Source organism: Pelmatolapia mariae, linkage group LG12, assembly GCF_036321145.2.
Source record: "Pelmatolapia mariae isolate MD_Pm_ZW linkage group LG12, Pm_UMD_F_2, whole genome shotgun sequence".
NCBI lineage: Eukaryota > Metazoa > Chordata > Actinopteri > Cichliformes > Cichlidae > Pelmatolapia > Pelmatolapia mariae.
Window position 1 is genome coordinate 17,637,111 of NC_086237.1, and position 19,206 is coordinate 17,656,316.

General features: G+C 41.9%; 3 protein-coding genes across 5 annotated transcripts; 2 read left to right on the forward strand and 1 right to left on the reverse strand.

The window, feature by feature from the left end:
* Positions 1 to 599: 599 nt before the first annotated feature.
* gins4 (GINS complex subunit 4 (Sld5 homolog)) lies at positions 600 to 7,465 on the forward strand. The gene is made up of 8 exons (XM_063488932.2): positions 600 to 805; positions 900 to 986; positions 5,066 to 5,179; positions 5,271 to 5,368; positions 5,467 to 5,555; positions 5,679 to 5,769; positions 5,907 to 6,011; positions 6,348 to 7,465. Exons 1-7 carry the CDS (start codon positions 707 to 709, stop codon positions 6,001 to 6,003), a joined length of 675 nt encoding a protein of 224 aa, XP_063345002.1. The 5' UTR covers positions 600 to 706; the 3' UTR covers positions 6,004 to 6,011; positions 6,348 to 7,465.
* Positions 7,466 to 7,504: 39 nt separating this feature from the next.
* On the forward strand, positions 7,505 to 9,592 carry ppp1r3c2b (protein phosphatase 1 regulatory subunit 3C2, duplicate b). Its single transcript, XM_065471822.1, has one exon. The coding sequence runs from the start codon at positions 8,749 to 8,751 to the stop codon at positions 9,589 to 9,591; it is 843 nt and encodes a 280-aa protein (XP_065327894.1). The 5' UTR covers positions 7,505 to 8,748; the 3' UTR covers position 9,592.
* A 1,295-nt stretch (positions 9,593 to 10,887) lies between these two features.
* LOC134638387 (phytanoyl-CoA hydroxylase-interacting protein) lies at positions 10,888 to 16,931 on the reverse strand. Of its 3 annotated transcripts, none has more exons than XM_063488929.2 (5): positions 16,825 to 16,931; positions 14,257 to 14,433; positions 11,860 to 12,034; positions 11,518 to 11,635; positions 10,888 to 11,431 (listed from the first exon to the last, which is right to left on the reverse strand). In XM_063488929.2, the coding sequence occupies exons 2-5, from the start codon at positions 14,422 to 14,424 to the stop codon at positions 10,888 to 10,890; spliced, it is 1,005 nt and encodes a 334-aa protein (XP_063344999.1). In that variant the 5' UTR covers positions 14,425 to 14,433; positions 16,825 to 16,931. The 3 variants fall into 3 exon arrangements, with proteins under 3 accessions (XP_063344999.1, XP_063345000.1, XP_063345001.1); XM_063488930.2 differs by having other exon boundaries at positions 16,821 to 16,914; XM_063488931.2 differs by having other exon boundaries at positions 16,767 to 16,871.
* Between the last annotated feature and the right edge of the window lie 2,275 nt (positions 16,932 to 19,206).

Consider the following 19,206-nt stretch of genomic DNA (forward strand, 5'->3'; position numbering starts at 1 on the left):
GTATAGGGAGCATTTCTATGAGGTTTTCCTAGATCATAATTAATGCTTGTTTTATATATTTGATAGTATTAGCAGTAATTATCTGTAAATATATAAAATATATAATAAATCTATATAAAGATATCTCTCGCAATATAAGCACAATAACATAACCATAATTATGATGCGTGAAAACTCCATAGAAATGCTTCTCCCACCACTTTCTACCACTCTAGCATTACTTGCAACAATCTTCAGCAACACGCAATATTTTGAGTGCACGTGTTATGTAGAGTAGATTCCCTCAGTGTTGCATTTCAGGAAAAACCGGGCTCATTGAACTTTTAAAGTTTGCGCTCCTGTAGCAGAAAATCCTCAACATCCCCGATCAATAGTCTTCCTGAATGTCTAGAAACGAATTTACTGTCTTTTATTGAATGATCCGTCCGATTATTAATAAAAATTATACTAAGCCTACGTGAAGGCTTGCCTGACAAGCTAAACTCAGGTAAACGGGCACATGTAAATCTCGCGAGAAGAATCCCAGTGGCGCGAATAAACAACGAGTTTTTCCGCTAACTTGTGGCTGCTGTGACAGTAGTAGTCGCATTGTTACATTTTCCCTCATATTATTCAGTTTTAATTGCTCTATTTTTTATTATTAATTTATTTTTAATTCAACAGATATTCTGCGTTTTGGTGAAACTTTGTATTTTTACTGAAAACCATGTCGGACGCTTTGTCTGACGACGGCAGCGACTTCAACCAGGATGACACCCAGGAGGATGTTATGACCCCGGCGGAGCTGATCGCTAAACTGGAAGAAGTAGGCCAGATTATTCCCCTGACGTGCAGACTCTTCACCTCTATTAGATATTCAGCACCGTCTTCACTGTTGTGTCCGTGTGTGTCGCCCACAGGCTTGGCTAAATGAGAAGTTCTCACCGGAGCTGCTGGAGAACAAATCAGAGGTGGTGGAGTGTGTGATGGAGCAGCTGACTCATATGGTAAACTACCCGGGGAATACCTCCTGCTGTGTGGGTTGTTTCTAATGTTCAGTAGCATGCATGGTTATAGTTGAGTTTCTGAATTGCAAAACAGCAACTGAAACGCAAAAGACTGCAACCTATGAGAATGTGCATGACTGATTCAAATGCAGCAGAGGGAAAACTATATACAGTACTGTGCAAAAGTCTCGAGCCACCTCTCACTTCTTTATGTTTTGCTATGATGTAGTGAAATTGACATGCAGAATGTAAGGCAAAAGCAGAGTTGGTACAATTTTAATGAGCTTGAAAGTCCATATTCCGTATTACCACCTTTATGCTATACACAGCCTGAATTCTTTCGGGCAAGCTTTCTTGTAATTTCTTTAAGTAATCTTCAGGAATTGTTCTCCAGACTTCTTAAAGGACATTAAAAGCTCTTTGGTGTCAGCTGCCTTTTGTTCTGTTCTCTGTCAAGATGATCCCACACTGCTTCAATAATGTCGAGGCCAATCCATGACTGATAGTGTTCCACTGTGTGGGGTTTTTGTTTTTTATGTTTGGGGTTTTTTTTTGTTTTTCCCATCCAGATATGCTTTTACTGCATTGGCAGTGTGTTAGGGATCATTGCCATGCTGAAAAATGACTTGTTCGGAAAAAAACTTGTCCAGGTTGCACAATTTTATTTAATGGCACACATGCTGAGATATACCAAGCTGATTCTCAGTGGTTAGTAACTCAGTGAGAATCATCTTGTTGGTGTAGAAATATAATTTCATACCTGTAAAATGTTTTTTTTTCTTTGGCATTTTTAATAGACTAAAGGAGTGAAAACAAAGAATGTGTTTTTTGCTACAGGCTCCCAGTAGCAAAGTGCCTAAAGTAACACGTTAAAATAGCTTCTTTGCTAAGTTGTCTGTTGTTTTTTCAGACACGTTACTGGCTTTTCCTTCGAATTCGGTGCCTTTTCGTGCTCGGATGATTCATAGGTCAATGTTAAGTGGCTTAACAAACAACAAACAAAAGTAGGTGCATTCCACCTCTTCTAAACTGTCAATTTTTCTTTTTTTTTCTTTTTTTCTTTTTTTTTTTAACCCATAAAAAGCAAAGGATTGTAGAAAAATACCCATTACAATTCACTAGAGCTCAAAATGCCACTTTATACACCCAAATTAATTTATTTTTCAGTTAGAGTTTAAAGAAAGTAATTTCCTTTTCAGTGGGTCAAAAAACATCATCAAATGTTCAAAATAAAGAAGTGGAATTCAGGAATATCTGAGATTTCTGCTTTTTGATCATTTACTTGAATTATTACAAAAATGTTTTAATTCTGTCACCTGACAGATCAGCATTTCATTGCTGGTTTCTTATGATTTAGTTTCATTAGCATGGATAAATTGATCTATAGGAAGCCGTGCATTGATATCAAGACTTTGATGATCATGTCAAATGTGTAATGTGGTGGTTTCAAATAGGGCTGTTCGATATAACGATATATATATCGGATGACGATATAAAAACAAATATCGTTTCATTTTTACGCTATCGTTTGTTTCGTGGTGTCGCAAAATAAACTGTTTACGGCAATATTTTGTCATCATTTTGATGGTCACTGTAGTGGCTATATTAATTTCTTAAAGTTCTCTCTTTCTCGTATATTTAATATAACCACACTACTGTTTTTATGCGTTGTCGTTAGCAGCAACGACGGTAAAACCATTGCGAGTCCACTTGTTTATTTTCCTCATAAACCTTTCACAATAAAGGTCAAGATCCTGTTGAGACTTTTCAAAATAAACTGAATCACGTGAAAAAGTATGCAGAGTATTTAAGGAGGAGAAGCAAAAAAGAGCCGTCAGGTGCTAAAAAATAAACCTTAGACTCAAACGTTAGAACAGGCTTTTCCCCGCAGCACGCCGTGTAATAAATACTCACAAAGAAAACGGCGGCCGTTACAACATATGTCTAAAAATGTGTAGTTTCATGCATCGGTTAAAACACTCGACTCCAGTTACACGACACCCAGCTGGAAATACTTCAGCTACCCGAGATTCACAGAATTTACAGAAAATGTTAAATTTTTGTGATTTATATCTTTATCGGGACGATAGATGTTTTAAATCGGGATATGAGATTTTGGTCATATCGCACAGCCCTAGTTTCAAAATAAAATCTCAAACAATTCAGGGCAACGTGTGTGACAAACTACTATCTAAAGCTGCTGCCTGTCAGTACGACCTTGATTACATTACTATACATCCAGCTGTGGAGATTGATTCAGTTCAGATGATTAGGATGGTATTAACACTGTGATATTCAAACATATCCCAAGGCCCTTGCTTTTCTAGTCATTCTGAGTAGCCCTGACAGGGCTCTAGACTAACTTTTTGACATGGGCGCACCGGTGCGCCTAACTTTAAAAATTTAGGCGCACCGGCACAAAAGTTAGGCGCACTCAAATTTTTCAACCGCATCGCTTAACACCGCAATTTTACATGTGCACTTTCTTTGGGGGGAAGTTGCAGTCCATACAGACAATATTCATTTCTAAATTATTAACTAACAAACTTGTGCTTAAAGTGCTTTGTCAATATTGTAGAAAATGTTAAACTTAATCATCATCTTGGCCTGACGACCTGTTTGCTGTTGCATGCTGCTGAAAGGCAGTGGGGAGAGGGGACACTTGGGCAGTGCATTTATTGCAGCATATAATGTGTTTTCTGGATACACTGTGCTTTTACAGCATTCAAAGATTGATGGCACCGTGTCAGAGCTGGCTATGAATTTCAGACGGATCAGGCCTTAACTTAACAAAAAAGTTATCAATAGTTCTTTTCATCTTTTCTTATTACCCACAGCTACATCCACTTCTGTCGGGCCTAGGCTACTCACTAGGGCTGGGTATCATCACTGATTTCTATAATCCATTCGATTCAATTTAACCTCAGACAGTCAGAAATATTATAATTCTGATCATTTATTAGTACTGATACATGTGAGACTTCATCGGAATTGTGAACATCACAGCAGATGCCTTTGTGTGAAAGTAACTGAGAATAAAACACAGAAAAACATGAAGGAGATTTTCCTGGCCTGGCATTTTATAGCAGATAACCTTAAAAATATTCTGTAATTTTGCACAATTTTACAAAGTTTAAATTTCTTCAGTATTGAACAGCAGAAATTAGGCTTTCTTGTCCGAGGTCATTTAAGTGAAAAAAGAAAAAGACAGCGCTGTAAACAACGGTAGACTGGTGGGTAATAAGCGAATGAATAATGCAGAAAACAGAGATTTGAGACGGGAAACTGTTCTTGAAGTACAGAGAGAGAGCTGTGCATGAAGTGTGATTTTTTTTTATCGTGATGGAAGCAAAACAGCAAAACTCAGAGCGAATTCATGACGACATTGATCAAATGTGAAGCGCAATTTGCTGCTTCTTTTGCTGCTGGCTCGGCAAATTTTGGTTGGAGAGAGACAAAACCTGCAGCTCAGAATCAGCGCAAAAAGACGTAAACACAGCGTGGACTCGACGCATCAGAATAGGTGAGCTCCGACAGCGTGTCCGTCTACGTGCCATCGGGTGAGAAAGCCGAGAAAGAGAAAGCTGATTCTGATGCGTCGGGTCTGTGTTTACGTCTTTGTGTGGAATCCGTGTAGCTGCTCTCATTTGCTGTTTGGTGGTTGTTGAAATAGTTTTGTGAGCTTTAACCTGAGAATCTGGCGTTTCTGGCAAAACACAGTTATATTTAAAAGTCAATTCAGGATTTAATGAATCGATATCGCTTTATTCAAGCTACTCACCTCCCTCTTTCAACTGCACTTTCAACTGGACCACAGCCGATCAGAGAGGTCCCGCCCCTGACTATCTCTGATTGGTGTAGTCCACAATAGGGGCATAATGTGTGTCTGTTGTTGACCACACAGAGAGTTGCAGAGATTTTTTTGTTACCTGAACAGTTGGTCGCACCGGTGCGACCAAACATTTTTTTTTAGTCGCACCACTGAAGAATTTGGTCGCATTTGCGACCAAATTGGTCGCACTCTAGAGCCCTGCCTGAATAAAAGGACCCTGACAGTTTTGTGACCTTATCACCAACAGGAGTCCAACTTGCAGCGGGTGAAGAAAGGCGATGCAAAGGCCAGCATCCATCGCATGGAAATAGACAGGATCCGCTACGTTCTCAGCAGCTACCTGCGCTCTCGTCTGCAGAAGGTCGGTTGGGTCAGCGCCACAAAACTGAGTTTTGTCTCACTCGGTGGCTGTTGGTGACATATGCCTGACCTTTTGTGCTCTTCATGTCTAGATTGAAAAGTATTTCCCACATGTCTTGGAGAGAGAGAAGTCTCGGGGTGAGGGCGAGCCGTCTCTGCTGTCGCCTGAGGAGTTTGCTTTTGCCAAAGAGTGAGTGTGCTGGAATAAAGTCGTTTAAACGTCTGCGGTTCTTGCAACACTTGGGATTTAAAAAAAAAAAATCACATGCCAACACATCTGGCTTGCAGGTATTATGCCAACACAGAAAGCTACCTGAAGGCTGTAGCACTGAAGCGCATGCCAGCCAACTTACAGACTGTGGATATGCTCAAAGCAGGTAAGGTGTCATTCTGTGTCTAAAATGGTGATACTATTAGCCGATGTAGACAGATGGTGACATTTGCTGTGACATTTTCACTGACCATCGCACTGGTTTCACCACTGTGTATCCTAATGTTAGTGCCTGAGCCCTGCCTGGACTCCTTTGTGTTTCTGCGAGTGAAAGAGAGACAGGAAAACATCCTGGTAGAGCCTGAAACGGAAGATCAGAGGTTTGTTTGTCAATATTTCTCTTGATGTGCTATTATCTAGTCATGCAGTAGGTGGCAGTGTTGCCTTCTTGCATTCGCTAACCCTTTTCTGTATAGATACTAAACTGATAAAATCTCCACTGTGTCTCTTCTATCAGAGAGTATGTCGTGGATCTCGAAGAGGGCTCTCAGCACCTAATGCGTTATCGAACTATAGCTCCACTTGTGTCAAGTGGAGCTGTGCAGTTGATATGAATGCAAAGGTCAGTACCAGCGAGCCTTGACTGAGCCATCTTTGTCATTAACTCAATACTGCCCTCACACCCTCTTCTACAGGCATCTAATAATTCATTTCTGCAGCTCTTACATAAGCCGTGGCTTTGCGGTGACATCTGGATTTATTTTTAGCGCTTACTTTTTTCTCTTTCGCTTTTTTCCCTTCTTGAGTGTTCATTGTCTCTTGGCAACAGATAATATAAAAACAGCATTGAAATTTTAAAGCACCATGATGTGTTTACAACAAATTTTAGTTGTCATCTCTAAACTAAACTACAGTTAACAGTCAAGGGCAATTAATAGTGGTCTTTTATATGTTGCAGGTTGCTTGTTACTTTGGATCCAGGAGACATTCTTGAAATAAAGACGGCGCAGTGATCACATCAGGAAGCATGCCCTTCATCCTCACCTTTCATCCAGAATAAGGACTGACTTTTGGGATGTAAATATAGAGACGTTTGTAGCACCATGGCACCAGAGTTTAATTCTGTGGGGGTGGGGGGACACGATCGAGGTCACTGCCAGCGGGAACTAAAAGCTGTGGATGAACCCTGTTTACTAAACTAGGTTTTTTGCAGCACTGAGTTTGTATTTTTGGATCTTTTTAATCATGTTATAACATATTCTTTGTTGTGTAGTACGTTGGTGTGCATGTGACTGATAAAGACAGCTCTGTCTAATCTGTTTATTCATTACTCTTCATGTTGCTCCATCCAAATGATTCATGTTATTGGATGATTTCTCAGCTGCTCAATAACCGGATGCATCAGATGACCCGACGGTGAAATTTCATCAGTTCACTTGGCATCATAACGCCTTCCATCCCGAGGTGCTCATGCTAGATGTGCATGCATCTTTGCAAGATCAGGGTTTGTTTGCTGTAATTTAAGGACATTCACACTTGAATTAACATGCTTTAATGTCATCGATTGTCCTGTTAATGCTCACCTAGCTGTTGTACATCGTGACATTACTCTTTTTCACTTGTTGAAAGTTTCCTTTTTGACTTTGTTTTAAACTTTAACCTAAAAGATGTTATGGTAGCATTGTTATGTAAGTGTTTCAGCGGGCGCAATCAGTGCTTATTGTTTGCCTTCACATAAATTCACCAGTAATTGGAACTAATAAGGGATTGAAAGAGTGGGCTTAGACAGTCGTCTTGATTACTCTGTGTTGCTAACTCTTAAACTGCATTCATTGAAGACCTGGAGAAGAAATGTTACTTGATGTTCTGATTAGCACACTGCTGTCATATAGTGTGTGCCTTGACCTGGTAAAACCAGGAACAAATCAAGTTGATTTAGATGTCTGATAGCATACAGTGTGGTTTTGAGGGGAACGGGCCTGTTATTATTCCTATTAAAATGTTGGAAAATAAAATAAATATTCCTTCAGGCATTGAAGATAGTTTGAAATGTGAGTTGGAGAAAAAATAAAATGATTGTGAAAGAATAGCACTTATTAAACACTACACCATTTATTTTTTTTTTTAGGCTTTGTAGACATTTGTACCAGTTTTTATCATTTCACACTAATTGTAAAGTCATAAAAATGTCCTGTAGTTTGGTGGCAACAGTCTCAGTAAAGATAGGTCTTCCATGTGTGGATATGTGTGGAACTCGATATACTCGCATACGCACATGGACTGATTCCTGAATAGCTTCCTCGGCTAAGTGACCAGACTGCTGAGAGTTGTTTGTAATCCGGCCCTCCTCAGGTTTGCACATGCTGATGGACCGTGGGGCAGTGATCCCTTTAGAGCAGGCGCTAGATAGCAAAGGTTTGGAGCCATGCCCAGGCCTCTGTGGGATCTGTGTCCACTAACAGGTGTGAGAATAAAGGGCAGGATGACCTGGATAGTTTCCATAATGCAGAGTGGAATTACACAAAGAAGACTTTTATGTACATAATGCACATCGTCAACACTGGACAATGAATGTGCAAGGTGACGATACAAATATTTAACTTCACATAAATATTCATGGTTAACATTTAGGTGTGTTCATATGTTTCTTTCCCATAATTAAATTATTTATTTATGCAAAGTAGTGGCAACCTATGAAAACATAAAACTTACTGAAATGCAGTACCACAGGGAGACATAAAGAGAAACAAAGTCACAAGCTGATTGGTCAGGACAGCGAAGAGGGTGGAGTTTACAATATGACATCTAAACTGAGGTGATATAAATGTGTTGTGCCAGAGTCTCCTGTGGGGAACAACTGACAACACAACTACAACACGCTACTCATGGGAGATTGTAAGTACATTTTTAAATGTCAGAATTACACACAAAGATTGTTGCATGTTGTCACACACCAATCTTTGTGTGCAACTTTTTTTCTTTTTTAAATACAGATTTTGTTGTAATTGTGACAGATTTTTTTTTCTGTTTTCCAGAACTCCAAACATTGAGGACAATATTCCCATCACTCAGCATAGGAATACCAGCATGGAGATGTCCAGTACATCGTAAGCAGACACAACACACACACACACAAACTGTGCAGATTAGCTTGCACAACTTCTTTAGGGGTTAAATTAAAATGACCATAATATTTTTTATCAGATCACTTTCACATTATGATGCCTTCCTTAAAAGCCCTGCATAAACATGTAATGACACAACTGCAATATATACAAAGATATATTCACATTTCCAGTCAGTGCTGAGGTCCCTGTGTGTTTCTTGTTAGTGTCCTGCCAGTGGTTGGCTTTGGGTCGATGGCTCGGTCAGCCGGACTGCTGGAGATTGCTGTCAGGCTGTGCTTGAACCAGCGTAAACAACTGTGTCCTCATGTCTGGGTTCCCATCCTGAAACCCCAGCGATCCTGCATCCGTCCTCCAGCTTCAGAGCACTTATCCTCTGACATCTTGAGCCAAGTCTTCCCGCCCCATCCTTCCTCACCTTTCCTCGATGACTTGGACGACGGCGATGATGATGTGTTGTTCCCAATCAAGAGCAAACGTGTTGTTTTTGCCGACTCGCGGGGATTGTCTCTAACAGCCGTGCGAGTGTTTTCCGACGAAGAAGAGCAGTCTGACCTCGACCTGCTGCCATCGCTGCAGTCTTTGGGCAGCATGACAGAGGATGGCTATAGCTGCACAGTCAGCACCTGCTGCCCAGGAACACAGCTCAAACTGGGCTTCCCGCAGCCATCTGCAAATTTCCAGGCCTTTCGTGGCAAGCTGGCAGAGAGCATGGTCATCTTGGAGAACTGCAGTATCAGCGAGAAGGCCCTCAGGGGTACCGTGAGAGTTAGGAATGTCAGCTACCAGAAGGATGTGCGTGTGCGCATCACCTTTGACTCGTGGCAGAGCTACAGAGACGTGCCCTGCACGTACCTGCAGAAACGCTTTGGAGGACCTCAGACGGACATCTTTGAATTTGACATTACCATTCCTAAAGTGCTAGATGCCAAAAGGAAGATTGAGTTCTGTTTAAGTTATTTGCCAGGAGGGCACAGCGAGCCTTTTTGGGACAATAACGATGGACAGAATTACAGCATTACAGTGAGTGTGAACTCACATCTGTGCCATGGGAAGAATCTAAGTGAAAGGTCATGACTCACTAAACCTAGAAGTGATCCTGTTTTTTCCCCACCTTTGTGTATACTGTATCAGTGCTGGGTGAAGGTTTAGTGTACATTTTTGTGTTTTTCTGTGAAATGTTACTTCTTTTATTTTTGATCATGTTTATACTGCTTAGTAACAGTTTTATATTTTAAAAATGTCTTTAAAACAGATCAGTTTTGGTGTCAGTTCCTTTCACGTTAAGCATCACACACTGTCCACGCTCTGTTGGTGTGTCCTGCATTTTGGCCCGTCACCACAGGATGAATTATTGTTGTGCGACAGGGAGGGGATCCCTTTCACTTTAGGCATTTCTGGGATTCCCATGTAGGTCAGAGATTACTGGGCAGGGACAAACAGGAGGCCAATAGCAGAAGCTGCTAATCTTAGCACAGCTGCCAAAGAGCGACTGCAGGGAGCTTTGAGAGCTTCCTCATTACCTTTCTCTTATGTTCAAACACTGAACCTCCTCCTAATGGCTTTTACTGTTACAAAGTATCCTACTGTTCTGCAGTAAAAAGTCTTTCCTGCAACAATTTCTTAGTCATAACCTTACATTTAAAGTGAAGCAGGAAAGTATTCAGCGAGGATGCTGGAAACTAACGTTCATGTTTCAGTGTAGTATAAGTGATTAGACTTCATTTTGTAGGAGACACATGGCAGTGTATGTTGTTTGAGAGGTGATCACAATAAGCTGAAATAATCTCCACGGGAAAAAAAAACAGTTTACATGCCGTCACACCAGCTTTGACTTGTCACAGCAGAGAAAGAGCAGGAGGACTGATGATGGCTGAGTAAGCTATGAAAGGGATTAAGTGTCCATATTAGAAAAACCTCACCTTGACTATTACTTTGCCTGATTTTCCCTACTGCAACAAGTCAAAATGTCAGTTGTGAATAAAACACATCAAAGGGAAAATGGGCAAAAACTGTAAACAAAAAAAAAAAGAAAAGAAAAAGACACATCACCATGATGATACCAGAAAAAACAGTCTTCTTAAGCCTGCTGTGTTTTCAGTGCATTTTTTTTGTCATGGATGCATGTTCATTGTATTTCCAGCTGTGATTAGGATGGAGTAATGCTATACACACTTTTATAAGTCTTCTAGTTTAAATACACTATCTGGTCCAGGCAGGAGGGAGGAGGGAAAGCAGCACGAGTGCACCCTGAGAGGTGACTCTTTCCACAGTGTTCTGACCTACACATGATGGGCTCAACCATCTTTTTGCATCACAGCGTCTGTCTTGGCTGCAGACTTGCACACTTCAAGTTCTGCGCCAGCGCTTCCCTCAGCGTCCCACGCTGATGTTGCACACTTTGCAGCTCGGGTCTTTCTTGGCATTGGCGGTGGTCAGACTCATAAGCTGGTGCCCACTGATCTGCTCCACGCCGCCCTGATCCAAGTGAACCGGCTCGGTGAATAGCACCTCAAGGATGACGTCGCTGGCGTGGCAGTACAAGGGCTCCTCCCCGGGTCTCTGAGAGGCAGTGTAAGTCAAAAAGGGGTTGGAAGCCAAGTCCAGCATAGGGAGGCGGGTGCGGCAGAAGGCATCTCCCTCTGAGCCAACAGGGGCAAGCACCAGCACCACATAGTGGTAGGCCGTGTACATGCAGTAGAAGTCTGCAAAATACAGGCAGATGTTGGGGTTCAGCAGGTGTCCAGCCGGGATCTGAAACCGCAGGGGTCCGTACGGGGAGTCTTTGGTAGGGAGCCCTGTATCAAACTCTGTGTTGCAGCTGAAGAAGACTCCATGCAGTTTGCCGCTGATGGGTGAGCCGTGACTCCCACTGGTGTCTTTGAGGGCTGGACGCATCAGACCTCCACACTCCTTTCTAATTCCATACATGAAAAGGAAAATGGGTTATTGCACTCTGTTCATATGGGAATGTATAATAAAGAGAAAAAGTGAAGTGCCTACCTGACATAATCAAAGTAGTCTGGGTGCTGGTTGCGATAAAAGACAGAGAATTTCAGCAGCCTCCCCGCTGAGCCCTTGGCCTTGTCGAGAAGCTGCTGTAGGTGCTCCATTGCGTAGTCTGCAAAGTTCAAGTTTTGAAGCTGTGAAACTACTTGAAGTCTGCACTACTTTCAAATGTTAATGACTATCCGGTGCTGAGACAGAATTGTGGGTTGTTGTCTTGCCATTTTTGTGCGCTGCACTTTTTGTTCCTCTCTTGTATCACTTTGGTCAGATCTCTGATGTTTGACTGCATGCATAATCACTGTTATTTTAGTCACAACACACGAGTGCATGTCTTACCCCCAGTGCAAAACTCCACCACCTGGCTCCACTCTGAGACCAAGTAATCACCATCTGGCTGTCGGACAGCAGTTTGAACAGCAACACAGTATTCTGTCCGCGGGCTGAGGAACCAGTGTCCCCTCACTGCCATGGGGAGAGGCACGGCTTTGGCCACCAGCTTGGTCGGCACGTCCTGCAGGATGAAGCAGGTGACACCAGGGTACAGGATGCAAGCCTTTAACGGTCTGCCGCATGCATCATTTACATTTCAAAGCCGATGCAGATGCAATTGTTAGTCAAGCATTTCCTTCCATAAACTTTGCCTTTATTAATGTGAGATTCCATTTTTAAGCCCCAGCTGCTGTAACTAGGATACATCTAATCAAAACAGCAGCTTCGTTTTGACCAAGGCCTCTGAGCAGCACAGCTAATTACTACAGGCTCAGAGGTCCATATATCCATAGCAACATCTCTGATGCAAGTTTGTTTGTGCCTCTTCGTGTATCAGAGAGAAATCATATCCTCCATCTAAGAAGAGCTCGCTCAGTACTACCCCTGCCTTGACTTCACAAAAGCACTTTTCAGTTTGTGAATGCGTGCTGCAATAATATGCCATAATTACAGTCGGCATTTTGCATCTGCGGAGATAGCAACTGTTTCTTTTCATTATCGTTATTTCAGGCTACAGGCATGCCATCAGTATAACTATTAAAAAGAACACGAGGAAAAAAGGGAAGAAAATTTAAAAAATGATTGGAAGGAAAAAATACGTTTTGAAATGTATAAATAGAGAATAAAGCTTGTGGTGGCTTTGGATGTGTGGAGCAGGGAAGAGGGAATGCATAGCTGTTGAAGTCTTTGGAGTTAGTAGGGTTTCATCATTAAGTTTAAGTTTAATTATCACACAGTATATTTTTAATGTCTGAGTAATAGTGCTGGCAGGGGCACAGAAGTGACCTTATGTGCTAATGACTTCTCTAAAAGCCATCTGGGGTCAAACGTGCTGGAAGTGCTGGTAGAAGTTCATCATCATTTGGGGCTGCTTTGTTACCACAGTGCCTGTCAGCTTGCAGACACTGAGGGAAAAAATATTCATTTGAAAGCGGACCAAGAAAATTTCCATTTGAATTTCAGGACAGAAGTCAATATGAGAGCGGACTTAACAAGATGATGATCAACAGCAAGTTAATGAACCACAGAAAAGCTGCAGGTTTCAGAATGGCCAAGTCATGACTTTAGCCCACTTGAGATGTGACTGTGACCTGAAGAGAAGATGCACAATCATGAAATCTCAGAGTCCACAAAGGCCTCATAAGCAGCTACAGGAAATGAGCAATGAAGTTTTCGCTGGTAAAGGAGATAAAAAGAGTTCATGAAGTGAAGAGTTCACAACTTTTTCCGCCTTGCACTGTAAGAGGTGACTCAGCACTTCAGGTACAGATATGAACTGCTGTTGTGTTGAGTCATGTTATGTTTGTCTTTAATTGGGACGTCAGTGCTGAATGAAAATCAGACCGGGCTGTATGAGTAACATAGAGGTTCTGGTAACTACAAAGGAGTTCACCAGCTTCTGTGGAACTGCACACTGCATGAGTGTATTTCTAAAATTCATCCAAGTCAGCAATCTATCTTGTTCACACTGAAAATGCTGCATAGCTGGAATAATGTTTAGATTAACTTAAAGTGGAACTAAGTTCAACAGGAGTTCCAGTGATTCTGTGGATCGTTCTGTGGGTCTGAGCTGCTAGCATGGCTCAGAGCAAATAAGGATATGTCTTATATATCTAATATGACCCAGAGAGAGCAGATGGAAAGTAGCTGGTAGCTACACATCTCTTCCCTATGCTCAAGATTAATAGGCTCTGATCAACGTTAAAGATAAAACTAAAAAAAGATTTGTTGTCACATTATATCTGCGCTTCATGAAATCTTTCAAATTAACAAAATTAACCATGCACACGGAAAGGAATTAACATTAACATTAACGTCTCCATGCTGCAGCTGAATTTGTCAAGTTTTGTTCCACTTTCAAAAAAATATATAATAAAAGAAACAATGTGCAAGTGAGTCACTGGCCCGAAGCTGTTGACTGCACACATTTTCCTTTTCGCTTGTATTGGAAGTGACTGAAAGGGCACAACCACAGTTTTCTGTGTTCCGAGTAACAACGTGTAACGCAGTCATCTGCTCAGCAAAGCAGACTTCGATGAAAATCGAATGATTTCCTGCCTCGTTCGTGCTGCCCGCTGTTAATTAGGAAATGACGCACAATAAACGGATGATGAAAACGAGCACTGTGACCGGTGTGAATCTGGAGCATGAGTCTAGATGACACCAATACAGAGCGGGCTGCCTTCGGGGAGAAGGTGGGGGAAAGGTATGTGAGGTCATGCTGGAGTTACAGAATGATCAGACCCTGTGTTTGAAGCGGTTGGGGTCCCTGTTGGCCTTGCGGCTTAAGTCGATGAAGAAGTGTGTGGCTCTGGCCGTGTCCTCGGGGGTCATATCCCACATGATCCGGAAGGAGTCGCAGGTCACCTCACAAATCTGGATATTACAGGGGGTCGAAAGGGGAGCATCCATGTCTGTAATCTGCCATTAGAATTAGAGATAAAAGCACTGAGTTAGATTGTAATAAGGGGATGTAATACTGGTGCTGCAGATAGGGGAGGGGGTGGGGGATATCTGCTAAGAGATTAAACTGTGTCACTGTACAACAGTTCAAAACAAAACACCTCAGCTGAATCAAATTAACCTTTCATTTAGAGATCTGTGTCATTTCTGTTAGTCTCTGGTCCACAAGAAACACTCGTACGCTTGAAACTTGTTATCTGCAAATGCTGCCAAAATATTACCAGGAGATCAGATTGTTCCCTGAATCTCGAGTTACTGCCTGAATACGAAGCTCTGTTACGTTTGCTTTTCCTTTATGTCTAAAATGTTCACCTAACATAGAACCAGACATCTTATTCCTTATGAAACATTTGCACTGTTTTGTTGCCCCCCCCCCCCAACTGACATTTCCCATCATTGCACAACTCGATACGCTCCCAGCTGAGTGACTGGCCCCTGTCCCCCCCCTCCTGCATTTCATAATCCACCTACAGCAGTCTCTCAGCAACCACACATCTCGCTGCCTCCCTCAATCTTCTCCTGTAATTTGCAAGGAAGGGGTCACAAACAAAAACCTTTCCGCACCCGTCAGCAGCCATTCAAACGTAAAAGGGAAAACTTTCTAAACATTTCTGTCTCCTTGCTGATATCCGCTTCTTTTCAAAACTGCAAGCGACACGACTCCTTTCAGCTCAAGGAAAGCAGGGAGGTTTAAGCATCTGTAGCAGGTGATGTATGATCATATTTCCTGAGCTGCCCATCAGCAGTTCGATCTAGGCTGCTGCACATAGCCTTGAGTATCAGGCTGGGAGCAATCTGTTGGCCAGCCTGTGTTTGTCCCATTAACTGTCACCTACCCTCCTCTTAAATGATGGTAACTCTCTTCAGTGTGTCCACAGTGCTCCTGTTTATCCCAGCTTGCTTGCAGTTTTCATCAGTCTAGTGTTACTGCAATAGTCTCCTCCACAGCTACAGTATATTTACTGATCTCTTGCAGTATTTTCAACACCAAAGCAGCATTTTGCATATTTCTCTTATTAGCCCTGGCACAGTGAGCACGTGGCAAATATGTGTTCAAAAATAACTCCCCCCGTTGTGGTCCGTGTGATCCTACAAATTGCCTGGTTTAGAGTCATTGTCTGATTGCCGGGTCTGCTAAGGTGCGCCCCGCCCGTCAGTGTGATGGACAGGCTGCGGTAGCTCATTAAAGCCTGTGAACTGTGAAATTTGTGCGATGGCTCGTTCACACGGGCAACCGGGGCAGGGAGCCTCACCGTGCACGTGCAGTTCCATGCGTCTGTTTTCCAGCTGCTGTTCTCTTTTCTTGCCATAGTGTGCCTTTTTTTTTCAGAGATAGAAACTGGGGCAACAGAAGATTCTCTCAGGACAAGTCATCAAAGCTCCCCGTGCGTCTGCATATGCTCCACTTTTGGATGGCAGAGATGTGAACACAGTTCAAATTCAGGTTGCCATACCATTCACACAATTACATTTCTCTCACTTAGAAAAAAAAACACCAGTGTGAGCCAATTATCTCCACCACATTACCAGCTTTAACAGACAGCTGCTCCACATAAGGCAATTTGGTGTAACTAATAATTATTATGAGTACACATCATAACTCATAATTCATCTAGAAGTGCATAATTAGGCTACAGTTCACATCTCTGGCTGAAGTACATAACACACACACAGATGTTGTGCTGTAATCATGCATATGGAGCAGGGCATAGAAAGCAGCTCTCTGGTTCAAAGCCACATTTCTTCTTCTTCTTCTTTGAGGAGAATACTTTAAAAGACATTTACATAGCTAGGCGAGAGGGGAGGAAAAGGCGCAATCTTCTCGCTTTAGTTCTTAAACTGGGATGCTGAAAAGGCAGTCACCGGGTATGAAAATGGAAATATTATCTCTTCGTTTAAAGTAGTTTGAAGCGATGCACAGTTGGCACTGACATTTACCAGAATGACGCCCAATCTCTTTACACGAATCAGTCAGGGCTGCCATGTGAAATGTCCTCGCAGTCGCACGCAAAATGTCATTGGTGGGATTTAATAAATACCCAAAGTTGGCAGGGGGGAAAAATGCATGTTGACACCAAGAGAAAAACAATCTGTAAATAAAACTCCAGCATCTGCTGCATTCATCTGACTTCATGTCAAATATATTTGGAGAAAACACACACACACACTCACACCCAGGATAAGATCATTTGATGTCAACAACTTGTAAATAGACTCATTTAATAAATTGATTCATTTTCTGGGACTCAGAATAATGTAATGTGAAGAATAATGTAAAAAAAATTCCTTACTTGTATGAGGCTCAAATTTGAGATGGTAGAAGGTCGTCTTATTTCGCTTTCTACTTGCCTGCTATCGTGCAGCCGATGATAGATCCCCCAGGAAAACTGATTAGGAGGTGAAACGAACACACAGCCTCCTCTCTTCCTCTTTCTCCGTCTGTTTCTCTCTCTGTGTGTCACACAAACACTCTAACCCCCCCACCTCCCACTCCCTGCCTCCCTCTCTCCCCCCCTCCCAATCTCATTTTTCGCTCTGAGCGCTGCACGATGATAACTTGACTCCTCTGCACCCATAAAGGATGAATTAAAAGCTGAAAGAAGGAAAGGGGGGATAAAAAAAAAAGAAGATTTTTCCAGTTGCAGTGTGACCGCAGTGAGACACTCAGTGTACCTCGGCAGCATTGGAGCTTTCGCCAGCCAACCGTGCACAGCACATCACATCACTCGCTTGTAAATCTGCCCCGAAGCACAAAATCCAAATATACTCTAATCTGAACACTGAACTGCCGACATAAATGTCACCTCTCAGATATGGAGAAAGTCTGGGCTCTGGGAGTCTGAAGGTAGAAAGAATAACTGCTTTTTGTGCACTCAACTTGCCACACATTATTCTAAACAAATTACACTGTGAGTGGTGGCCCATAAAATTACACAGAGTCCTGTCAAGACCTCAAAAAACATACATGTGCCAACTGTCATGCCATATGGACCAACTCCACAGGGCATCTCCCTCTAGCCTATCCGGAGGTCGGGGATGCCACTATCTAAGTCCTGAGTAATCAGATTTCCACTTGCATTCATTTTCTGTGGGATGTTTTTTTTTTTTTTTTGTGCTTGTTCGACCTCACTGGACAACTTAATTTAGGATTGCATCAGAGATTAAAGAGACCCTCCCCAGATTAATGCGTATAATCTGCTACTAAAACAATAGACATGAGTGTAGGCTAAAGAGAGATAACAAAGGGATGAATTTATAGTGCTACTGAAGTCCTTTCACTGTGTTTTATTTCGAAAAAAATGACAAAGATATAGTGCCTTAATTCCACACACTGTGTGGCGTATTGAAAAGCTTCATTTATTTCCAGACAGCCACAGATAAGTGATACCCCTAGAGTATAATTAAACTGCAATCATCCATCATTAGTCATGCCATGACAGCCTCTGTCCAAATAACCTTCCCTGCTTCAGAAATGGGAATAACCAGTTTTTTAGGAGAGCAGTAGGTGTGCGTGTAGAGAAAGCAGAATTTGGCCCCATGTTATGGTGTTCAGAATATCTCTTATATTTCAATTATGCTTACAAATTGGCATATTTGAGTTGTGTTTTTAAAACAAATATTGTAAATTTATTCTAGACTCATTCAAGTATTTGCCGAGAGGTCCTTCCCTTATCAAAGGGACCAGGCACTGTTTGACCCGGGGTACCAAAAATCTGTGGCACCCCTAGGAGGAATATACTATTACTACATTTACATAAGCGGATGCTCCCAGAATAATGTATTACACAGATGTTCAGTCCACATACTGGGAGAATCTGTGTCAACCAAATTATGAACAAACTCCATAAAAAGTTTTATTAGCAACTTGGCATTTTCTCTGAATAGATGGATTATTCTCAGCACATTTGCAAAACTCGAATTACACATTACGTGTTATATGTAAAGACTGTTAATCCATCATGTGGCCACATGGGAGGTATACTGATATAAATAGTGTGATGTTCAAAATCTTAAACTAAATTTGGGAACCCAAATTCAGTATAATGCAAAAACAGAAGCTGTATAATTTCTATCAACCTTGAAAGTCAATATTTGGAATGAACATTTTTATTCTTCAGCACAGTCTGTTAGGTAGTTTCATTGTAATTTATTTAAGTAGTCTTCAGGAATAGCTCTCCAGGATTCTTGAAGGACATCCAAAGCTGTTCTTTGGATGGTGGCTGCTTTTTGTTCCATTCTCTGGCAAGATGATCCCACACTTCTTCAGTAATGTCCTGTTTCTTCAAGACACAACTTTTTGAATTCATCTGCAGTAGATAGTATTTTAAGTATGCCACTGAACAGGCTGAACCAGAGGGCCAGCTCTGTTCTAGGATGCCCTCTAGACCCAGTGGAGGTGGTGAGTGATAGGAGAATGGTGGCTAAGCTGTCATCCCTGTTGGACAACATCTCCCACCCCATGCAGGAGACTCTAACAGCACTGAACAGCTCCTTCAGTGGCAGGCTGCGGCACCCCTCTTTCCTTCCCACTGCTGTCAGACTCCACAACAAAGACTTCGCAGTATTTTATTCTGTTGTATATAGTATCTTATTCTTATTATCTTATCCTATTCCAGGGTTTTTCTTATTTTTTGGTACTGTAACTTTGCACTGTCCACTTTCTGCTGTGACACAACAAATTTCTGACTTGTGGGACTAATAAAGGTTATCTTATCTTATCTTACTTTATCT

Coding starts and splice junctions, on each gene's coding strand:
- gins4 (XM_063488932.2), top strand. CDS start 707: ATGTCGGACGCTTTGTCTGACGACGGCAGCGACTTCAACCAGGATGAC. Junction 5,180..5,270: donor TGCGCTCTCGTCTGCAGAAG/GTCGGTTGGGTC, acceptor CTTCATGTCTAG/ATTGAAAAGTATTTCCCACA. Junction 5,369..5,466: donor GAGTTTGCTTTTGCCAAAGA/GTGAGTGTGCTG, acceptor TCTGGCTTGCAG/GTATTATGCCAACACAGAAA.
- ppp1r3c2b (XM_065471822.1), top strand. CDS start 8,749: ATGGCTCGGTCAGCCGGACTGCTGGAGATTGCTGTCAGGCTGTGCTTG.
- LOC134638387 (XM_063488929.2), bottom strand. CDS start 14,424: ATGGATGCTCCCCTTTCGACCCCCTGTAATATCCAGATTTGTGAGGTG. Junction 12,035..14,256: donor CCAACCGCTTCAAACACAGG/GTCTGATCATTC, acceptor TTCATCCTGCAG/GACGTGCCGACCAAGCTGGT. Junction 11,636..11,859: donor GGTGGAGTTTTGCACTGGGG/GTAAGACATGCA, acceptor TGAACTTTGCAG/ACTACGCAATGGAGCACCTA.